General features: G+C 42.4%; 2 protein-coding genes across 4 annotated transcripts; one reads left to right on the forward strand and one right to left on the reverse strand.

Annotated features, from left to right (window-relative positions):
* Nucleotides 1–4,818, forward strand: LOC146361514 (uncharacterized). 2 transcript variants are annotated; one of them, XM_084920747.1, is made up of 3 exons: nt 1–179; nt 1,091–2,002; nt 2,757–4,818. In XM_084920747.1, exons 2-3 carry the CDS (start codon nt 1,093–1,095, stop codon nt 3,137–3,139), a joined length of 1,293 nt encoding a protein of 430 aa, XP_084776873.1. In that variant the 5' UTR covers nt 1–179; nt 1,091–1,092; the 3' UTR covers nt 3,140–4,818. The 2 variants fall into 2 exon arrangements, with proteins under 2 accessions (XP_084776873.1, XP_084776874.1); XM_084920748.1 differs by lacking the exon at nt 1–179 and adding an exon at nt 186–327.
* fbxo3 (F-box protein 3) lies at nt 4,568–16,262 on the reverse strand. 2 transcript variants are annotated; one of them, XM_084920738.1, is made up of 12 exons: nt 16,159–16,262; nt 14,438–14,527; nt 14,169–14,332; nt 12,220–12,334; nt 11,929–12,133; nt 11,788–11,833; nt 8,755–8,839; nt 8,550–8,672; nt 8,360–8,475; nt 8,162–8,269; nt 8,005–8,087; nt 4,568–6,380 (listed from the first exon to the last, which is right to left on the reverse strand). In XM_084920738.1, the coding sequence occupies exons 1-12, from the start codon at nt 16,251–16,253 to the stop codon at nt 6,234–6,236; spliced, it is 1,377 nt and encodes a 458-aa protein (XP_084776864.1). In that variant the 5' UTR covers nt 16,254–16,262; the 3' UTR covers nt 4,568–6,233. The 2 variants fall into 2 exon arrangements, with proteins under 2 accessions (XP_084776864.1, XP_084776863.1); XM_084920737.1 differs by having other exon boundaries at nt 4,568–6,383.
* Between the last annotated feature and the right edge of the window lie 122 nt (nt 16,263–16,384).

Raw genomic sequence — 16,384 nt, forward strand, 5'->3', positions numbered from 1 at the left:
TTGGCTATGCTGGAGGTAAACACGGAAAAGGGCGGTAGCGGAGAATCTGCTGAGCAGGCCGGCGGTTAGCCTAAAAGATGGAGATTTAATCCGGTTCAGATGTTTCTCCTGAGTGGTTTTATTGTCATTTCAGGTTCAGGAACTTTGTTACAAACTAACACAGCCGGCGGTGGAGTCAGGTGGGTGGAAAAAACTGGTTAAATGTGTAGTTTTTAGTGCAGGCAAGCCTGTTAGCTGCGCTCTTCTATCCCATTGATGTGAACAGCGTGCAGGAGCAGGGTTGCCGTTATCCCAGTCCCAGGATAAACCGGGATGAACCAGGATAAGGTGACTTACTCTGGAGACAAATCTCACTCCTAAATGTGCTTAAGTGTTGGAATTGTATCACTGTTAATGGGGAAAAAAGATTAAATATTAAAAGAATCCGTTTAAAGGTTGAATGTATTTGATGAAGATAAGTTTACAGGCTGTGGAGGGATGGAAGTAAAGAGACGTCCAAAGTACCTGGTTGTGATTTCCTGAAGAGTTAGATTATTTTAATGGAATCTGTTTATTTATTTTTTATATATATTTAGAGCTGCTATTTTAAATCGGACTATAGTATAAAACAAAAATTTAAAAAACCCACACATTTCTGCTGCTTGTGTGACAGCAGAGCTCACACCACGAGGGAAGATGATTCTCATCCCACAAGTTAAAGCACACACAGCACAGATTTTTACATGTAACGTGCACAATTTGGTTTCGGTAAAGGTCTAACATTGGCTGTTTTTAAAGTTTTGTATTCCTGGTTGAAGCAGACATAAGTTGTTACAAATTCACACTGAGCAAATATTTCGAAATTGGATAAATCGAGCCCGACAGATATTTTGCCATTTCCCAATCTATTTATAACAAGCAATAAAGAAATGAAAACAAAAATATAGAAGAGACAAGAGAAACACCGTTCAACCATGTTATGACTGTTGGTGTTGCATAGTTTGTCCACCAGAACGCACTCTACATTTAGCTTTAAGAATTTTTTATCTTGATCTTAGTGGCAGTTTTCTGAGCTCACTTGGTCCTGACCTGCTCTGTACTATCTTTGCAGGGATGTCGGTTATCATACAGACTCGTGGTGAAGTAGGCGGGGGTGTCGCGGCTCACCTCCAGTGCCCCCACTGTGGCCATTTCTCCAAGAGCCACGCCCACCAGCTCTCCCACATTGCGGCATCCCACCCCTCCTGCCTTGACGGTGTGGTGATGGGACGCCTCGGGAACATCCTGATGTACCAGAGCGGCGCCCGGCTCTTCCACTGCTCCTACTGCTTCTACACCAGCAGAGACTTCACCAAGCTCTACAAGCACATCATCACCAAACACTGCATGGATGAAAGGGACAAGGGAGGCAACAACGGGAGCGAGAAGGGTGACGAGGAGGACGAAGAAATGAAAGATGCCACCAAAAGAAAGCAAACTATTAAGACTGAGGAAGAAGAAGAAGAAAGGAAAGGTGACGCCAAAAGAAAGAAGAGCAATGAGGAGGAAGGAGAAGGAGGGAAAGATGAATCTAAAATAAAGAGCATCAAGACTGAGGAAGAGGAGGAAGGATGCAAGGACGTCCTGAAAAGAAAGAGGAGCAGTGAGGGTGAAGAAGAGGAGGAAAGAGAGGGGGTGGAGTCGGTTAAATGCGAGTATGAAGACAAAAGCGTGCTACTGTTTGATGGCGCCAGGTACCGCTGCCTAATCTGTGGTTGGAAGAACAAGCTGAAAGCTGTGGGTGTCAGCCACGTGGTGCGCAAGCACAACATTCCCAAAGCGTACGCCAACCAGGCCATCAGACGTGATGTTGCCGCAGCCAACCAGACGCAGAGTGGCGGGGGGGTGGAAGAGGAGGAGGCAGCGGTGGCCGGGCTGAGCGGTGAGCTGCTGAAGGAGGAGATGGAGGCCACGGCCAAAGTGGTGCGCTTCATCTCCAACCGCTTTGTGTGCCTGATGTGCGGCTGGAAGACCAAACTCAAAGGTACCCGCCCACGCACGCAGCTCAAATCAAACTGATGCAGATAAAAGACATGAACTCGAGGTCCCAGGTACGAATCCCTGAACCTGCTATTCTTTGTAATGACCAGCAGGGGGCAGAAAGCAGTTATTACATGTATGTGTAATGTAACACTTCTGTACTACTTGGCGTTCTGTGTTTTGTAGCCGTTTAACAGACTGTTACCTGGAGGACTGCACCAAACTGGGACAATAAAACTTTGTGGTGATACACTGCCCCCTGGTGGTAACATTTTAAAATATATTTAGAAGAGACTACCGTAACTACAAAAATGACCTTTTAATGTGACATTTACGACTTAAAGCTTGTATGCATGGCACAGATACCACATCGGGCTGTTGCTTTAAATTTGTAAATGTGAGTTAAAATCCCAGAAATGAAGAAAATCTGACATAAAACGCCAGAAAATGTAGACACAATCTTTACATTTTAATTACTCTTTAAGCTGACTTCTGTAGTATTCTTTTAGACTTTTAAAAAGATTAGATATGACTTTTTTGACTTATTTTATGCGAATTATTATATTTTATAACAACAGCAACAACAACAGAATTTTAATCAGCTTATATTTGGTAATTGTATCTTTTTGGTTGTTTTTTTTTTTAAGCAAACAAAACTAAAAAACTAAAAATCCTTATCTAATTGTTTTTCAAACCAAACAAGCAAACAGATCAAAAACTATAGATTTATGTTTTTATTGTCATCTGTGTCGCTGCAGGTTTCGCCATCAGTCACGTGGTGCGTTGCCACGACGTCGAGCGGCCGTACAGCTGCAAGGACTGCAAGCGCAGCTTCTTCCTGCCGAGCCGGCTGCAGCGGCACATCAGCTCCGCCCACCGGCCCGGCCGCTACGCCTGCCCCTTCTGCTGCTTCAGGTCGCACTTCCTGGGAGGCTTCAGGAGACACTGCAGCCGCTGCAACGCCCGCGAGGAGGAGGGGGATGGCGGTGATGGAGGGGCAGTGGAGGAGGAGGACAACGAGGAGGAGGAGGAGGAGGAGGGAGAGGACAGGAAGGAGACGAGAGGGGAGAAGAAACGCAGAAGTCTGGGGATGGTGGCGGCGGAGGAGGACGACGATCAGGACGAAGATGACGAAGACTGAAAAGGAGGAGGAGCTACAGAAGCACGCGATACTCCGCTGAACATTTTTAACCTGCAGAGAATAAATATCTGTTTCACCGAGTCCGAATAAACTTCTTTTTTTTTTAAAATTCGTCTGCTTTAATGAAGCTTCGTGTCTTAAATTTGGAGATTCGGGTGTTTGAAGCTCGACTGTAAAAAGAGCTTCAAATCACTGACTGCAAATGAATTTGATGGCGTTTGTGGAGACTGCTCACGTCATCAGCATCTGGATCCAACTCTTTAACAGACTGAGTTTAATTACGCTCAGCTGAATGTAACCGCTGGTTTAAACTTTATTATTCACGGTTTCATTCACAGTTTAATGCAGCGGTCTTAAAGATTTTAATTTAAATGCATGTTTGTGAGGTCACTGTTTGTTATCTCACAGCAGTTTGTGTCTCTGAACACGATTTCTCATCTGACTTGTGTCCATTTAGCTGCCAAACTACACTGGGAAGACGGCAAACGTGTTTAAACTCATCACTGCCAAAACTTTTGGACACAACTGAACTCAAAACTAATATTTTCAGCTTTTAAAAGGTCAGAATTGAAAGGTTTAGTAATGATGTGACACATTCACATCGGAAACCCAAATTAGAGTCTTACGCGTCACTGGTCTTGACACTGCAATTGATTTTTTTTTTAATACTCATGTATGGATCACCATTAAAAACTATTTGTTTAGGTCTAGGAACCGCTCGTAGCCTGCTGCTTTGTTTTCTTGGTTTCCATGGGGATGTGTAAACGGGAAATAGGCTTACCGTTAACGTAGACAAGGTTCAAAGTCGTGCTGTTGTCTGTAGTGACTGCATTAACTTACTGAACACTTACTGCTGCTTCAGTTTTACATTAATAGTATTAAGCTGACAAACGAAGTGGACTTTTATTGTTAAGTAGCCAAAGGAAATGCAACATTGGTCAGCAGCATTTACCACTATAGTACAAGAATGATTTTTATCATCCATCCTAAAATGTCTGGAGAAGAGAGGAGCTACCTGACAGAGGTCAGTGTATGTACAAAAACACTTTTTTTCTACTTTTGGATCTGGATGACATCACAGAGAGCAAATCACGTGAGGCACACAGAAGCCCCGCCTACCTGCTGATCAAACCGGTTTGTAAGGTGCAGCCAATTGGAAAAACTGGCAGCTAAGACAGCCTGTGGTACATGTGAAACTCCTCTGGAAAAGTCTAAGAGCTTCCAGGAACTGGCCAATCAGAATAAAATCAACTTTAAGGGCTGAAACAATTTGTTTTAATCTAATGAAAGCTGTAAAAAGGGCAGGTATCTGAAATAAACTCAATCTTTAAAAGGCTGGTGAAGTCTCACTAAAGCTCTGGAGTTAATCTTTTTACAGTGTGTGAGAAAATCACCTTGAAGCGAGCGTGTAAAAGTAAAGAGACTCAGTAGCAGTGAATATAAGAGATTTATTTAATCCAAACATACAAAAACAAACTCGCTGACTGTCCCGCCTCCACCGGACAGAAAGGAAGGAGACCTGCTTTAAGATACCAACTCAAGTCTAAGAAAGCAGCGTGAAGCATACAACACTTTAACCCCCAGATAAAAGAAACCCAAGTCCTCTTCTCTTATCACACTCTGCCTGCCATTGCGTGTACACATTATTTTGAAATTTTTTTTTTTTTTTTTGGGAAAAAGCACAATAAACCCAGATTTTTTTTTTCCACTCCAGCAACTTAAAGCCGTATGACTACAACTCATCTTAAAGGTAACATATCATCTATAGCTGCAAGTATTTATCATTGTATTAATTTACTTTCTTTATTATGTCTCTCTCGGGTTTTAATACTGGCTGAAGGTGTGATTTGCTGGCACATGACAAAGGATAAGCACCAGATTTAAGGAGCAGAAACCATAAAAATATGCAATAAAACCTTTGGCTGTGGAGATCTTTCCTTTTTAATAACACACATATAACAGCTGCACTGCTCAATTTATCCACTAGGGGGAAGGCTAATGTTGAATCGCCTCTCTCAAATTAAAAAAAGTGTCTCATATGAAAGCCTCAAATAATTCCCAAAAGTTTAGGCTTCAGACATGTGAGACGTTTGAGTGGTTGCTCATCGCTAATCCAATGATATACCTGCTGTTTACTAACACAGGAAAAATTCGGAATGTTTGATTTCAGGTTTTCAAATTTTCCTTGTTTACCTTTGTAAGTGTTGAATGTTTTTTTTGGATGAAAAAATCCTTTCGATGAGGCCACATTGGTCTAGAAAACACCAACCAGCCCAAATGACTGCATGCTAGGATTAAATGACCACACACATACTGAAATTTGCTTGCAGCGTCTCTCAGATTACACTTTAAGACGGCAGCATAACATCTTTTTACCCGCAGATACTGTGAAGTCTCACCGCTAGGGGGCAGAATATTGCAGAATAACATATTTTTTGAAAACAATCTCTCTGTCATTAAATTTTGGCTAGGAAGCCATAAAAAAACCAAATCTATCAGTAGTTAGGCTTAAGTTCCTGCCGTGGAACCCCCCCCCCCCCCAAAAAAAACACAGCTTTTCTCATTTAAAGAAGGAGAAGCATTATCCCTCTGAGAACTAAAATCTTATGGACAAAAGTAACAGACCCACATTTTTTCCATTTCACAAAAAACCTCCAGATTTAAGTCTTGTAGTCGACACAAATCGGTTTTTTTCTCATTCTAAACTGGAACCTGAAGCCACCGGCGTCAGTTTGTTCCCTGCTGTATTTGTTTGGGAGCCACAGATCACCACGATGCTCCTTTAAAAGGCCAACGCCAGTGGCGTCCAGCCCGTCTCATCCTCACTTATCAAACAGTGTCCTAACAAAAGCTTAAACACCCAACAGAAAAAGACCATTTCTATAAAACTGCACTTTCACATTTTGATTTTGTTTCACTGGCAGCTGGAAGTTGGTGCGACTCGGTCCCCGTATGGCTCTGCTTGGTGGGTTCATTGGTACAACCCGTCCCATAATCCCCTGCTGCGAGTCAATCAAAGGCCATATGGAAGCTTTTAATGTTCATCGACCCAATTAACTGACATCAGCATGTTACGGTGTTGGGAGGTCAGAGGTCAGATGTGTCGAGGACACCATGCTCCCTCCAAGGCAGCCATGTTGATTCCCCTAAGGTCGTCGAAGTCATCGCCGTCTCCGTCGCAGTACTCACCGTCGTGGTCGTGGTCGTCAAAGCGAGGTGTGTAGCTAGCCAACGCCTTCTGCTGCTTGGATCAGACGTCGTCGGGAACAAAACAGAAGAGACAACAGAGAGCGTGAGCAGCAAGTGCTGAAGGTTGGACAGTCTGAAGCTGATCGATGACATCATTAAAGGAGGCGACGCCTACTTTAACCCTCCAATACAGAAGCAAGACACGGTGTTGGTGGCTGATCTGCACGTCTGTACCAGTTTTTTTACCTGTTTGCAGTGAATTTTTGGGTCACTTTTCAGCCATTATGTGTTTAATTTTTGGTGGTCTGTGCAGGTACTTTATGGTGCGCTTGGACACCATACTGGTATCACACCATACCAAGATATTTAGAAAGCCTAACAGTGTCACTTACACTGTTACGCTTACATGTTACGCTGAAGTCATGTTTCACTAAAAAGCCGCTAGAGGGCACCCCCCTCAGCAGTGAACAGTATGCTGAGCTCAGTGAGTTGTGCAAGATAGCGACTGTAATTAGTAAACAGTGTAATTAGTAAACTCTTTAAATTAATTTTAGGCTTGATTTCTTTGATAAACGGCGAGCCAGCCAACCCTGGTGAAGCTGTGTGACGGAAACACTTCAAACTGGCCCTGATGTCCGCTGTCTGCAGCAGGGCTGCTCTCAGCAGCTAAAATCAAACAGAAACTGAAATCTGGACTAATGAACCGGGTTAACAGTCAGACTCTCTCAGTGTAGCTAATGTTTTTCCATCACCAGCAGCTCAGCCTGCAGCTTTTACATTTTTAAACTCAGACTGCAGAGAGTGAGAGATGCAAGATGCAACAAACCTCCAGAGTACAGGGGACTTTTAATTTATCAGATCTCCGAAGATCAAAATTGTTCTGGGACCTGAAACTGAAGCGATCACAACACCCAAGTGTTGAGGCTTCATTAATGTTTCCAAGATTCCAAGTTTGTTAGGAATCTTGTTTCCCCCTCCAGGTAAGGAAACTAGTAATTTTGGTAACTTGATTTATTTATTTGTTCATTTTATTGGATTATCGGTTCTTTATGAATACACCTGACCAACACCTGAAGACAGCACTGTGGAAATCATGTACATCACTGTATACGTACAGAGCTTCCTACTGATTCTTTTAATATACACAGCTGAGCTCGGGTACGTTACTTCTTATCTCTGTACATGCATGTGTAGAAACCATAATCAAGTCATCCTTCTCCTTGTGTTTGATTCCTGACAGTTTACATTTGCTGCACCTTTTACCTGGAATAATCTCCAATTAAGCACAAACAAATTGTCACAGTGGAAGATTTAAGAATATCTTAAAGCATTAAACAAACAATTTCTTGACCTTGAAGTTGCTCTTGTCCTTGATATCATCTTGGTGTTCTCTTCATCCTCTTACATTTATGTTTACTGCCCTCAGCTCACTAGAGTAAAGCTGTGCTGCATAAACCTGGAAGTTTGACTTTTCATTTTGTCTTACTGCAGTACCTTCTCAGCCACTTCCCTTTGCAGTAATCCTGTCTTTGTAGTTCATTTGTCTCCAGTTAACCAGCCATGTGCATCAATGCCAGATGTTGAAAACAAACAAATAATTACGTTTCAGTTTTGACTTCAGTCTAAAACCCCCTGAAAGTGTCTTTTGATTTTCAGAGCGTTGCAGAACCTCTTACCGTTCGGACCACAGGCTCTCTGAAGGGGGGGCAGACCATGTGGAAACGAGGTATGGCCACGTGGAAAACTTCCTCTTTACTGGCTATGAAAGAAACAAATATGAGAACAGCAGCAAAACATCTGGGAGGCGTTTCTGTTACAGGTGGAGGTAGTTACCGAGTCTGTGGAAGGTGTAGTGACCCTCCATGTACTCTGACGAGGTGGAGAAGGTCGTGCAGCTGGCGTACTCGTGTACTTTTCCAGGCGTCATGACCGGGAACTCCCCTGCACAGATACACACACAAACACACACATTCAGCAGCTGGTCTCAGCCAATCACAGTGGAGCAGCCCAGGTGTGACGCGGGCAGCGTACCGACCACGCCGGGACCCTGGACTTCCTCCACGTTGCCATCAGAGGTGGTGATTTTCCAGTAGCGGCTGTCGAGCTGACAGGCGGCTTCAGGCGAGGCGCTGCTGGACATTTCTATTCTGAAAACACACGCCGGGTCATTAAAACGCTGGAAAGAGGCGGTGAGAGACATGGCGAGCAGAGAGGAAGGTACCTGATGCGGTAGGTGAAGAAGAAGTGTGGAGGATGGACGGACGAAAGCTCTGGCAGGAAGGAGGTAGAAACGGAGACGGCGATGTCACCGGTGGTTGCCACGCAGCTTTTGTCGTGCACATACCTGCAGAGCAAAATAAGCTTTGAGCTTCACAGAGGCTCAAACACACAAAACACTCATTAACGTGTGCGCGACTCGTAGTTACCTGAAGATCTGGTCTCTGATGATTGGATACTCTCCCGTGACGACGTTGTGCACGTAGGTCGTGAACCACTCCAAGAAACATGAGCCTGAACACACAAACACTCACAGTTTCCCACGTTTTCATGCTCAGGGTTTCTGCAGCTTTCACACAAAGTTAAAGAATCACAGAGAACAAACTGACACAAACTTATAATCTGTCTGGGTGATTTATCCAAGTGGAGGAGAGAAATAAATCAAGCAGCAGCTGAAGCGGTCTTGTGTTTAGGACTTTCGGTTCGGTCTAAAGTAGCTTATACCTCAACTTTATACAAATGAATGAAGAGTGGACGACTTGAGTCAAATGTTCCTGCAAACCTGAATCTATCAAATCACATTTCACAGCTGGATGCGTGGACAGTACCTGGGTTTAGTTAAACCACGGCAAAGACGAGTAAGCCCAGTGATAGACCCGCCTATCACATGATGACAGCTGTGATGTGTTCCAGCACACTGTGATGCTGAACTGAATGTAGGGAATTCAAATGTTGTCTTAACTCTGTGAGATTACTCAGATTCACTGCTAGACCTGTTGTTTCTTTCTTTATGGGCTCCACCCTGAGCGTAGGTGACATCAGTAAGAAAGCCATCAGAAACACTCAAATGCACCTGCATCTTTATCTGCTCTGGGCATTTTTTTCCACCTTGAAACTTTCAATGTCTATAATTGCCGTCTGACAGTTTGTTCAGCTCATAGATCTCTCGAACTATCAGCCTGAGAACCTTAAACCACTAAGAAACCTGCAGTGAGTCTGTCAAGTTGGTCGACCTCTTGCCTTCATTTCCTTCTCATTGCATCCATCTTCAGACAGTGAGTGTGAGGGAGGAGGTCCGTCTGCCTGACTTTTGCAACCGTGCAGTATCATCTGTGGAGAATTTACATTACATTGCCACGCCCCAGGCAGCGGACTTCAAAGAAGCATAACAGGAATGACTTCTTGGCCGCCGGATCTCCAGCTGTCCGTGTCCGCAACGGAGTATAATTAAGACCTCAGGCATCGTGTTTCCTTTAATGATGTGAATTTCAGGGCAATTTTGGTTTTCCGTTTGCTGTGTGGCTCCAAGACCCGAAGCAGAGTTTTTGTTAACGAATTTAACTAAAGAAAAATGGGTTATTTATTAAAAAAAAAAAAAAAAAAAAAAAAAAAAAATTGCATCGAACAAACGTCCGCCTACTTTAAGAAGTTTGGACTGCAGTAAAAACAAGAGCAGGGTTAGGGTTCAGGGTTTGTTATTTGCTCTGTTTGAATCCGTTTTAATCCCCCTGACATATTGATTGATTATTTTTTATTTATGTGGATATAGAAGATGTATTAATTTGTTAAAAAAAAATACTGAGTCAGAGGTCAAACATGACATTTTAAATCTTTACACGACCTTCTATATATTAACATTACACGCTGAGTTGACCATGAAGACTGGATGTAAGAAATATTTGAACATGACCTTTCTCTGCACTTCTACAAAGCAGAATTCAAAATTTTTCACGTAATTGTGATTACAGGTAGAAAGTTTATTTTAACACCTGAGAGAATTGGACTGTTTTGTTTGACGGACTTTTAGACCTGGAAATGTTTAATGACATCAGACTGAACGAGAAGACAAGTTGCAGAAAATCTTGTGACATCCAGCTTTAGAGTTCGACAGCAGGGCAGCAAAAACAAACAGATCAAACAGAGAGACGAGCTGTCGCAGTTAAAACTGAGAGGAAAGTGCACGGTGAGACACTTATCTGAATTGATAATACAATTGCACTCAAATACATTACACCCCAGTCAAATACAGTTAACTGACTGAACGTACAGAAATGTTCTACTGGAAAGCTTACAGGATACTTCAACATAGAGGTTTAAAAAGACAAAAAGTAAATGAAATGATTTTTTCTTCCTAAAACCGATTCAGCATTAATCCTAAAAACCTTTTAACACTTCCTCTTCAAACTTAAATATCACTTAAATACTCATTGCACAAGTTTTTCACAAACTGTAAATACCAACTTGTCTTAAATTCTCTAAATATTTAATATTTGTTTTCTCTTTATCATTACTGCTATTTTCTGTTATTTTCTTCTTAATTTAACTGCATACTTCTATATGCTCATGTAAAGCTGACGAACACGAGCCAAAGAATTTCGTTATGGGTAAATGTGGCTACACTGTTTATCTGTACATGACAATAAAACTTGAAACTTGAAACAGCAGTGCTCAGAATGATCATAAAGGCTTCCTGTTTCTGTTCTGTTTGTGGTTTAAAATAATATGAGATTAAACTGGAGACTGTTTTACGGGTTTACACCTAAATTATGTTTCAGTTTGTCTCGGACGGCTTAATTGAAAACCCCTCTTAACCCAACGTCATAAACTTCCATATAACCTGACGTGCACCAAGAAATGGGACTACACGTCGGGTTGACGCAGCCCACAACGACTAAACGGTGTAGAAGGTTACAGCGTAGGGTTAAAAAGAGCATTTGTGTACATCATGATCTGATGTACACAAATGTAGATTTCTTGCTGAAGCGAAATTGAGGCATCAGTCTGAATTTTGACTTGAAGACACAGTTGGTTCTAAGCGATGTTTAATTAAGATTTTAATAATTTAAGTATGTGGTGTAGTTTTAATATTGAGCCACTAGATGGCATTGATGTCAGCTTTGATTACCATGTCAAACTTGCAATTCACTAATTCTTGTAAATCTTCCGTTTCACGAACTTTGGAGAACAGACACCCTGATCACAGCAATTCTACTGAAGCTGAAAGAATCTGGACTCTTACCTCTAAGTGTTTTTTGATTTTAGGAAAAGTAAGAGCGCTTAGACCAGAAATTATACACATGGTCTGCCTAAAAAGTCACCAGTGACAGGAAAATGAAAACAGGAGTCATCTGCAAGTCGAAGAACTTCCTGACCTAAAACCACAATTCATACTTTAAAATGTTAAATAACATTTTCTGAATATAACATTTCTAACACAGTTGCAGATAAAGACTGGCGCTGACCTGTGATGAACATGTCGATGGCTGAAGGATCCTGAGCCGTCTGATCCTGAAACACAGAAAGAAGAAACAGTTCCAAATATGTCCACTGAATGCTACAGAGCATTTACTTTGAAAGAATAAGCAGACAGTAAATGTGCTGACCGGGCAGGGGTAGAAGCTCTCAAACATCTGGCGCCCCTCAGCGGGCTCCAGCGCCATATACTGACTGAGGCCTGTGTGGAAGCAGAAGGTGAGCGGCAGGCAGCGCCTCATCCCCTTCCTCTGCTGGAAGCCGCCGGCCGCCGTCTCCACATCCAGCAGCACCTCCGAGCGGTAGTGGTTGGACAGAGACATGCTGCCCATCAGCCTGAGGACAGAGAGACAGGTGGAGAGGAAGGTGAGACAGGTAGAAGGGGGCGTGGCTACAGTCTGTGTTCTCAGGCTGACACTGACCCTGGGATGACCAGCTTCTGACCGTTGTGGATGCGGTAGGAACAGCGGTAGTCGTCTGGAAGCTTGCAGCCGATCTGTGCCTCGATGTCATTCAGCTCCACCTCGGTGGTGCCCTCTGAAGACAGAAACAGGAAACATCACCTTTAAAGGCGATGCTAATGGGCTGACAGATATAAACAAAAAAGGTTTTCTTGTAGTTTATCTTCAGGAGAGCTCAGACTTTACATGCAATTACTGATTATCAAGTTTTATAGAAAGAAGGTGACGAGATGTGTGAATGACTGAGAAACATGAGCAGAGAGCAACCCAACAACTTTCAAACATCAAGAAACACTTTACAGCAGAACTTTGTTTTACTGAAGCAGAAACAAAAGAACTTGATTCTTTTAGCTCAAGAACAAAGAAAATTTGGCAGAAACATGCAGATTTCTCCTCGTTACACTAAAAATGGCAGAGCAGTGAAGGCAAGCCTGGAGCCATCTGCTTTATCTGTCATAAAATAACGAGTAGGGCTGCCACGATTAGTCGACTAATCACGATTACGTCGACTATTAAAATCGTCGACAACTAATTTAATAGTCGACGCGTTGTTTGAGGCTTGTAAGATCCCAAAAGACGTAGGAATAAGTAGTAGGATTTAAGAGTGTAATAACGGACTGAAACAGAAGATGGCAGCACTGCATGTACAAGGATGCCAGCTGCCATTAAAAAAAAGAAGAAGCTGTGTCCCAGAATCCATAGCGCCCTGCTCCGTTTCCAACAATAGCGGCAGCTAGTTAGTTTTAATATTACTCTTATTATTCTTTCTGGGTCACAAAATAAACGTTTAACATATTTTCAGGCGAGAATGTAACTGTGTAAACGTCAAAGATCTGCTCAGTTTATCAAGACACCACATATTTTCAAAAGCACTCCGACGTTTTCAGAGACGTCTGTTACCCACTAGCTCGATAGCTAGCCAGGGGCACTAGAGCCCGTGAGAACACCGGACTCCCGGCAAATCGTTTTCAAACCCACTGCCGTCTTTCGCTACTCAGGTTAAACATGATATATAAGTCACTTAGATAACTTAAAAATAATATTGTTTGGCTTTTTTTTAGTGTTTTATTTGTTCCTGAGTAAATCGTTTGGCTGAGATTAAAGTTATAGTTTTTACACAGCTGAATAAACGTCAAGCAGACAGCTGATTATCAGAAGTGTGAGATGCTCGAGAATTTACTCCGGTGTCCTGTTATATTTTAGATAGCAAGGAGTTTATTAAACTTCACCGAAACAATCTGCAAACTTCATTAAAATTTAATAAACTGTCATCTTGTCTTTATTTTTAGTTAGCACATACCTTAAACACTTAAAGCTGTAAGCTAATGATAGTTATATAAGAGCAGATGCATGCTGGTGCAATAAGCTGTAGGTTGTACGTCCAATGGATGCATGATCTGATTAGTCGACTAATCGCAAAAATAATCGGTGACTAGTCGACTATGAAAATAATCGTTTGTGGCAGCCCTAATAACAAGTGAAGCGAGCCATGAAATTGTTTATTACTCAACTGTCTGTTGACTTTACTTAAGCCTCTGAAAACAGGGGCCCGTGTTTAAAATAGCTGTAATTCATAAACAGCTAATTCTGTACTTTAGTTAAACCCTTTGAAACAAAACTGAAAGCCTGGATTTTAATCACATATTGATTGTTTCGTGTAAAATCCACTGTGGTGACGTGCAGTGAACTTCAGGCTTTGTTGATGCAGTGAGCACAAAGAAAGCCAAACTCGGAAAGAATCTTTTTGTTAATGAAAAACGACATTTTTATTTAATTTTCAAACCTCTATTTTTAAAAGTCTAGAATTCTGGTGTTGCCTTTCAAACAAAAAGCCTGGCTATTTCCAGTTTGAACCATGTGATATCTGTGCGAGCTGTGGTGCATCCAGCTGTTGAACTGTTGTGTGACACCTTTGAGTGATGCGATCATTCGTGGACACCTCTGCTGCAGGAAGCTCTTGAGCTGCTCCCACGCCCTATTCAGCACTGCGTAATACTGGATGTACCGGCCCAGATCAGTGTAGTACTGCTTGAAGAGGCAGAACCAGGACACACCGCTCTGCAGTCGGTCGTCACTAAGCGAGCGTACATACAGAGAGAGAGACAGAGACAGAGAGAGGTGAAAAGTCAGAGTGCGGCGAGGCTGCGGCGAGGTGTAAAACGTGTCGGGGTGAACTCACTCTGTCAGCAGCCAGTGTTTGCAGCACTGAGACTTCCAAAGAGGATTGTGCTTAGAGAGTTCGTTCAGGCGCCTGCTGACAAAGCTGCAGCTGAGGAGGAGGGAGAGGGGGAGGAGTCAAACACAGAGAGAGGAGTTTTATCTCAAACACATCTCGTGGTTTACACGAGAGCAAACAGATATAATGACACATCCTGAAAACTACTCAACTTTATTTAAAATGTATGTTTATTTAAAACAATAATTTTATTTAAACCTGAACAACATATTTAACTTTTTTATCAACTAGAAAAGTTTTACGACATATTTATGTACCTTTACCGCAGGAAACCAGTGTACCTTAACTGTAATTGTCGCTACCTGATCCGTACCGGAAACCCGATCGGTACCCCACATGCGCATATCTTACGTCACTTCCTCTCTTTGCCAACATTGCGACATTCAATATATTTGAATGACACGGTTAGCGCCCAGTTAGCTCTTAGCATTTCTCAACAGCTCTGCCTCCTTTTCGACTACCGGGACATTTAAACAATGGATAATCCGTATCCGCAACAAATTTTTGCTTTTCTCCTCAACAGAGAGCGTCCCCCGATTGAACGACAGCGCCGTAAAATAAGAAGAATGGTGCCTAATGACAAAGTTAATAATACAGACTTTGTAATATGTCACGTGAAGATTCAGCAGCCAGATGAAGTGTTTACTGGCAATTGACAGTGATACCGGACATCATCATCACTATTCCAATCAATCCTCTCCTCACAGACAAGCATAAACACACTCGATTATCACTAAATCAAATTTAACACACGTTTGTAATGACGCCAATTCAGTTTACAATAGGGTTCATTCGCTCAGTCAGCAGGTGGCAGTATCCTCGTACACTGGGGAGTAAACTGCCATTAAACGAACGGAAGAAGAAGAAAACCCCTGCACATGCGCGGTACGGATAGGGTAGACCCGATTTGTACGGTCCGACTTTGCACATGCGCAGTAAGGATCGGGGAGTCCTGATCTGTCACTATCTTTTTATTTTTTTGTTTTTGTCTACATTATATTAAATGTTCCATTATCGGAAACATTTTAAGAGATACTTGTTATTCTTAACATCTTAACAGATACTCTGACCTGTAACTATCGTAAAATGCTTCGACCGGAAGTAGACACTTTTCGCGCATGCGGGTAGTGACAGTAATAACCCTTCTGCTATAATAATCAGAACATATTTGTGTGATTTCACTGAAAGAATCGGATGTCTGTGTACTTTTATTACATGGATTTAATACGCTTTTTAGTACTTTGATAATAAGTTTCAGTAGATTAACATGAAAAGGGTTGAGGCTAACAGACATGCGCAGTAGGGGACGTAAACAAATAGTTAGCAGCTGTTAGCATGCGGCTAACTGTAAACGCGATCATATCTCGTATATGGGGCGTTTTAAAGTCTCTGTGTTGGCTCTGTGCTACGTGACAGCTGCCATTAAAGTTACATTTTCATGAATACTTGCAGTAAAACACTGACAGCACCTTTTGTCACAACTCTTTACTCAGAATTACAAGAACAAAAATTAAAATAAAGGGGCTCGCCTAACGAGCTGCTGTCGTTGTTATTAGCGGTTAGCCTCTAGCCTGCGTTTCCTCCTGCAGCTTGTGTAAGAAGAAATCAATGGCGTGTTTTCTTTTTCCTCTCCTGGCTGCACCGTGGAGGTGTGGGATACGTACTGCATCAAGTCCCTGAAGTCCAAGTAGGATAAAATGTGCAGCAGCGGGTCTGTGGGCAGTTGATCCATCCGTAACTCCGTGAAAGCGGCTGCCATTGTTAGCAGTAGTGACGCAGTTTCTTCTTCTACAGCGTTTAACGGCTGTTGGTGAACTTTACCTGGTGAACTTCTGTACTTTACCGCCACCAGCTGGTAGTCACTGTGGTTAACGATGTTTAATATTTATA

The sequence above is a fragment of the Perissodus microlepis genome, chromosome 23 (genome assembly GCF_051167445.1).
Source record: "Perissodus microlepis isolate ML-2025 ecotype Zambia chromosome 23, ASM5116744v1, whole genome shotgun sequence".
NCBI lineage: Eukaryota > Metazoa > Chordata > Actinopteri > Cichliformes > Cichlidae > Perissodus > Perissodus microlepis.

Bases quoted from the DNA above. Each gene is read 5' to 3' on its own strand.
- LOC146361514 (XM_084920747.1), top strand. From the start codon at position 1,093: ATGTCGGTTATCATACAGACTCGTGGTGAAGTAGGCGGGGGTGTCGCG. The intron at 2,003-2,756 runs GTACCCGCCCAC...GTGTCGCTGCAG, and splicing joins CTGGAAGACCAAACTCAAAG to GTTTCGCCATCAGTCACGTG.
- fbxo3 (XM_084920737.1), bottom strand. From the start codon at position 16,253: ATGGCAGCCGCTTTCACGGAGTTACGGATGGATCAACTGCCCACAGAC. The intron at 8,840-11,787 runs GTCAGCGCCAGT...TTGTGTGTTCAG, and splicing joins CATCGACATGTTCATCACAG to GCTCATGTTTCTTGGAGTGG. The intron at 8,476-8,549 runs GTACCTTCCTCT...GTGTGTTTTCAG, and splicing joins TTCTTCACCTACCGCATCAG to AATAGAAATGTCCAGCAGCG.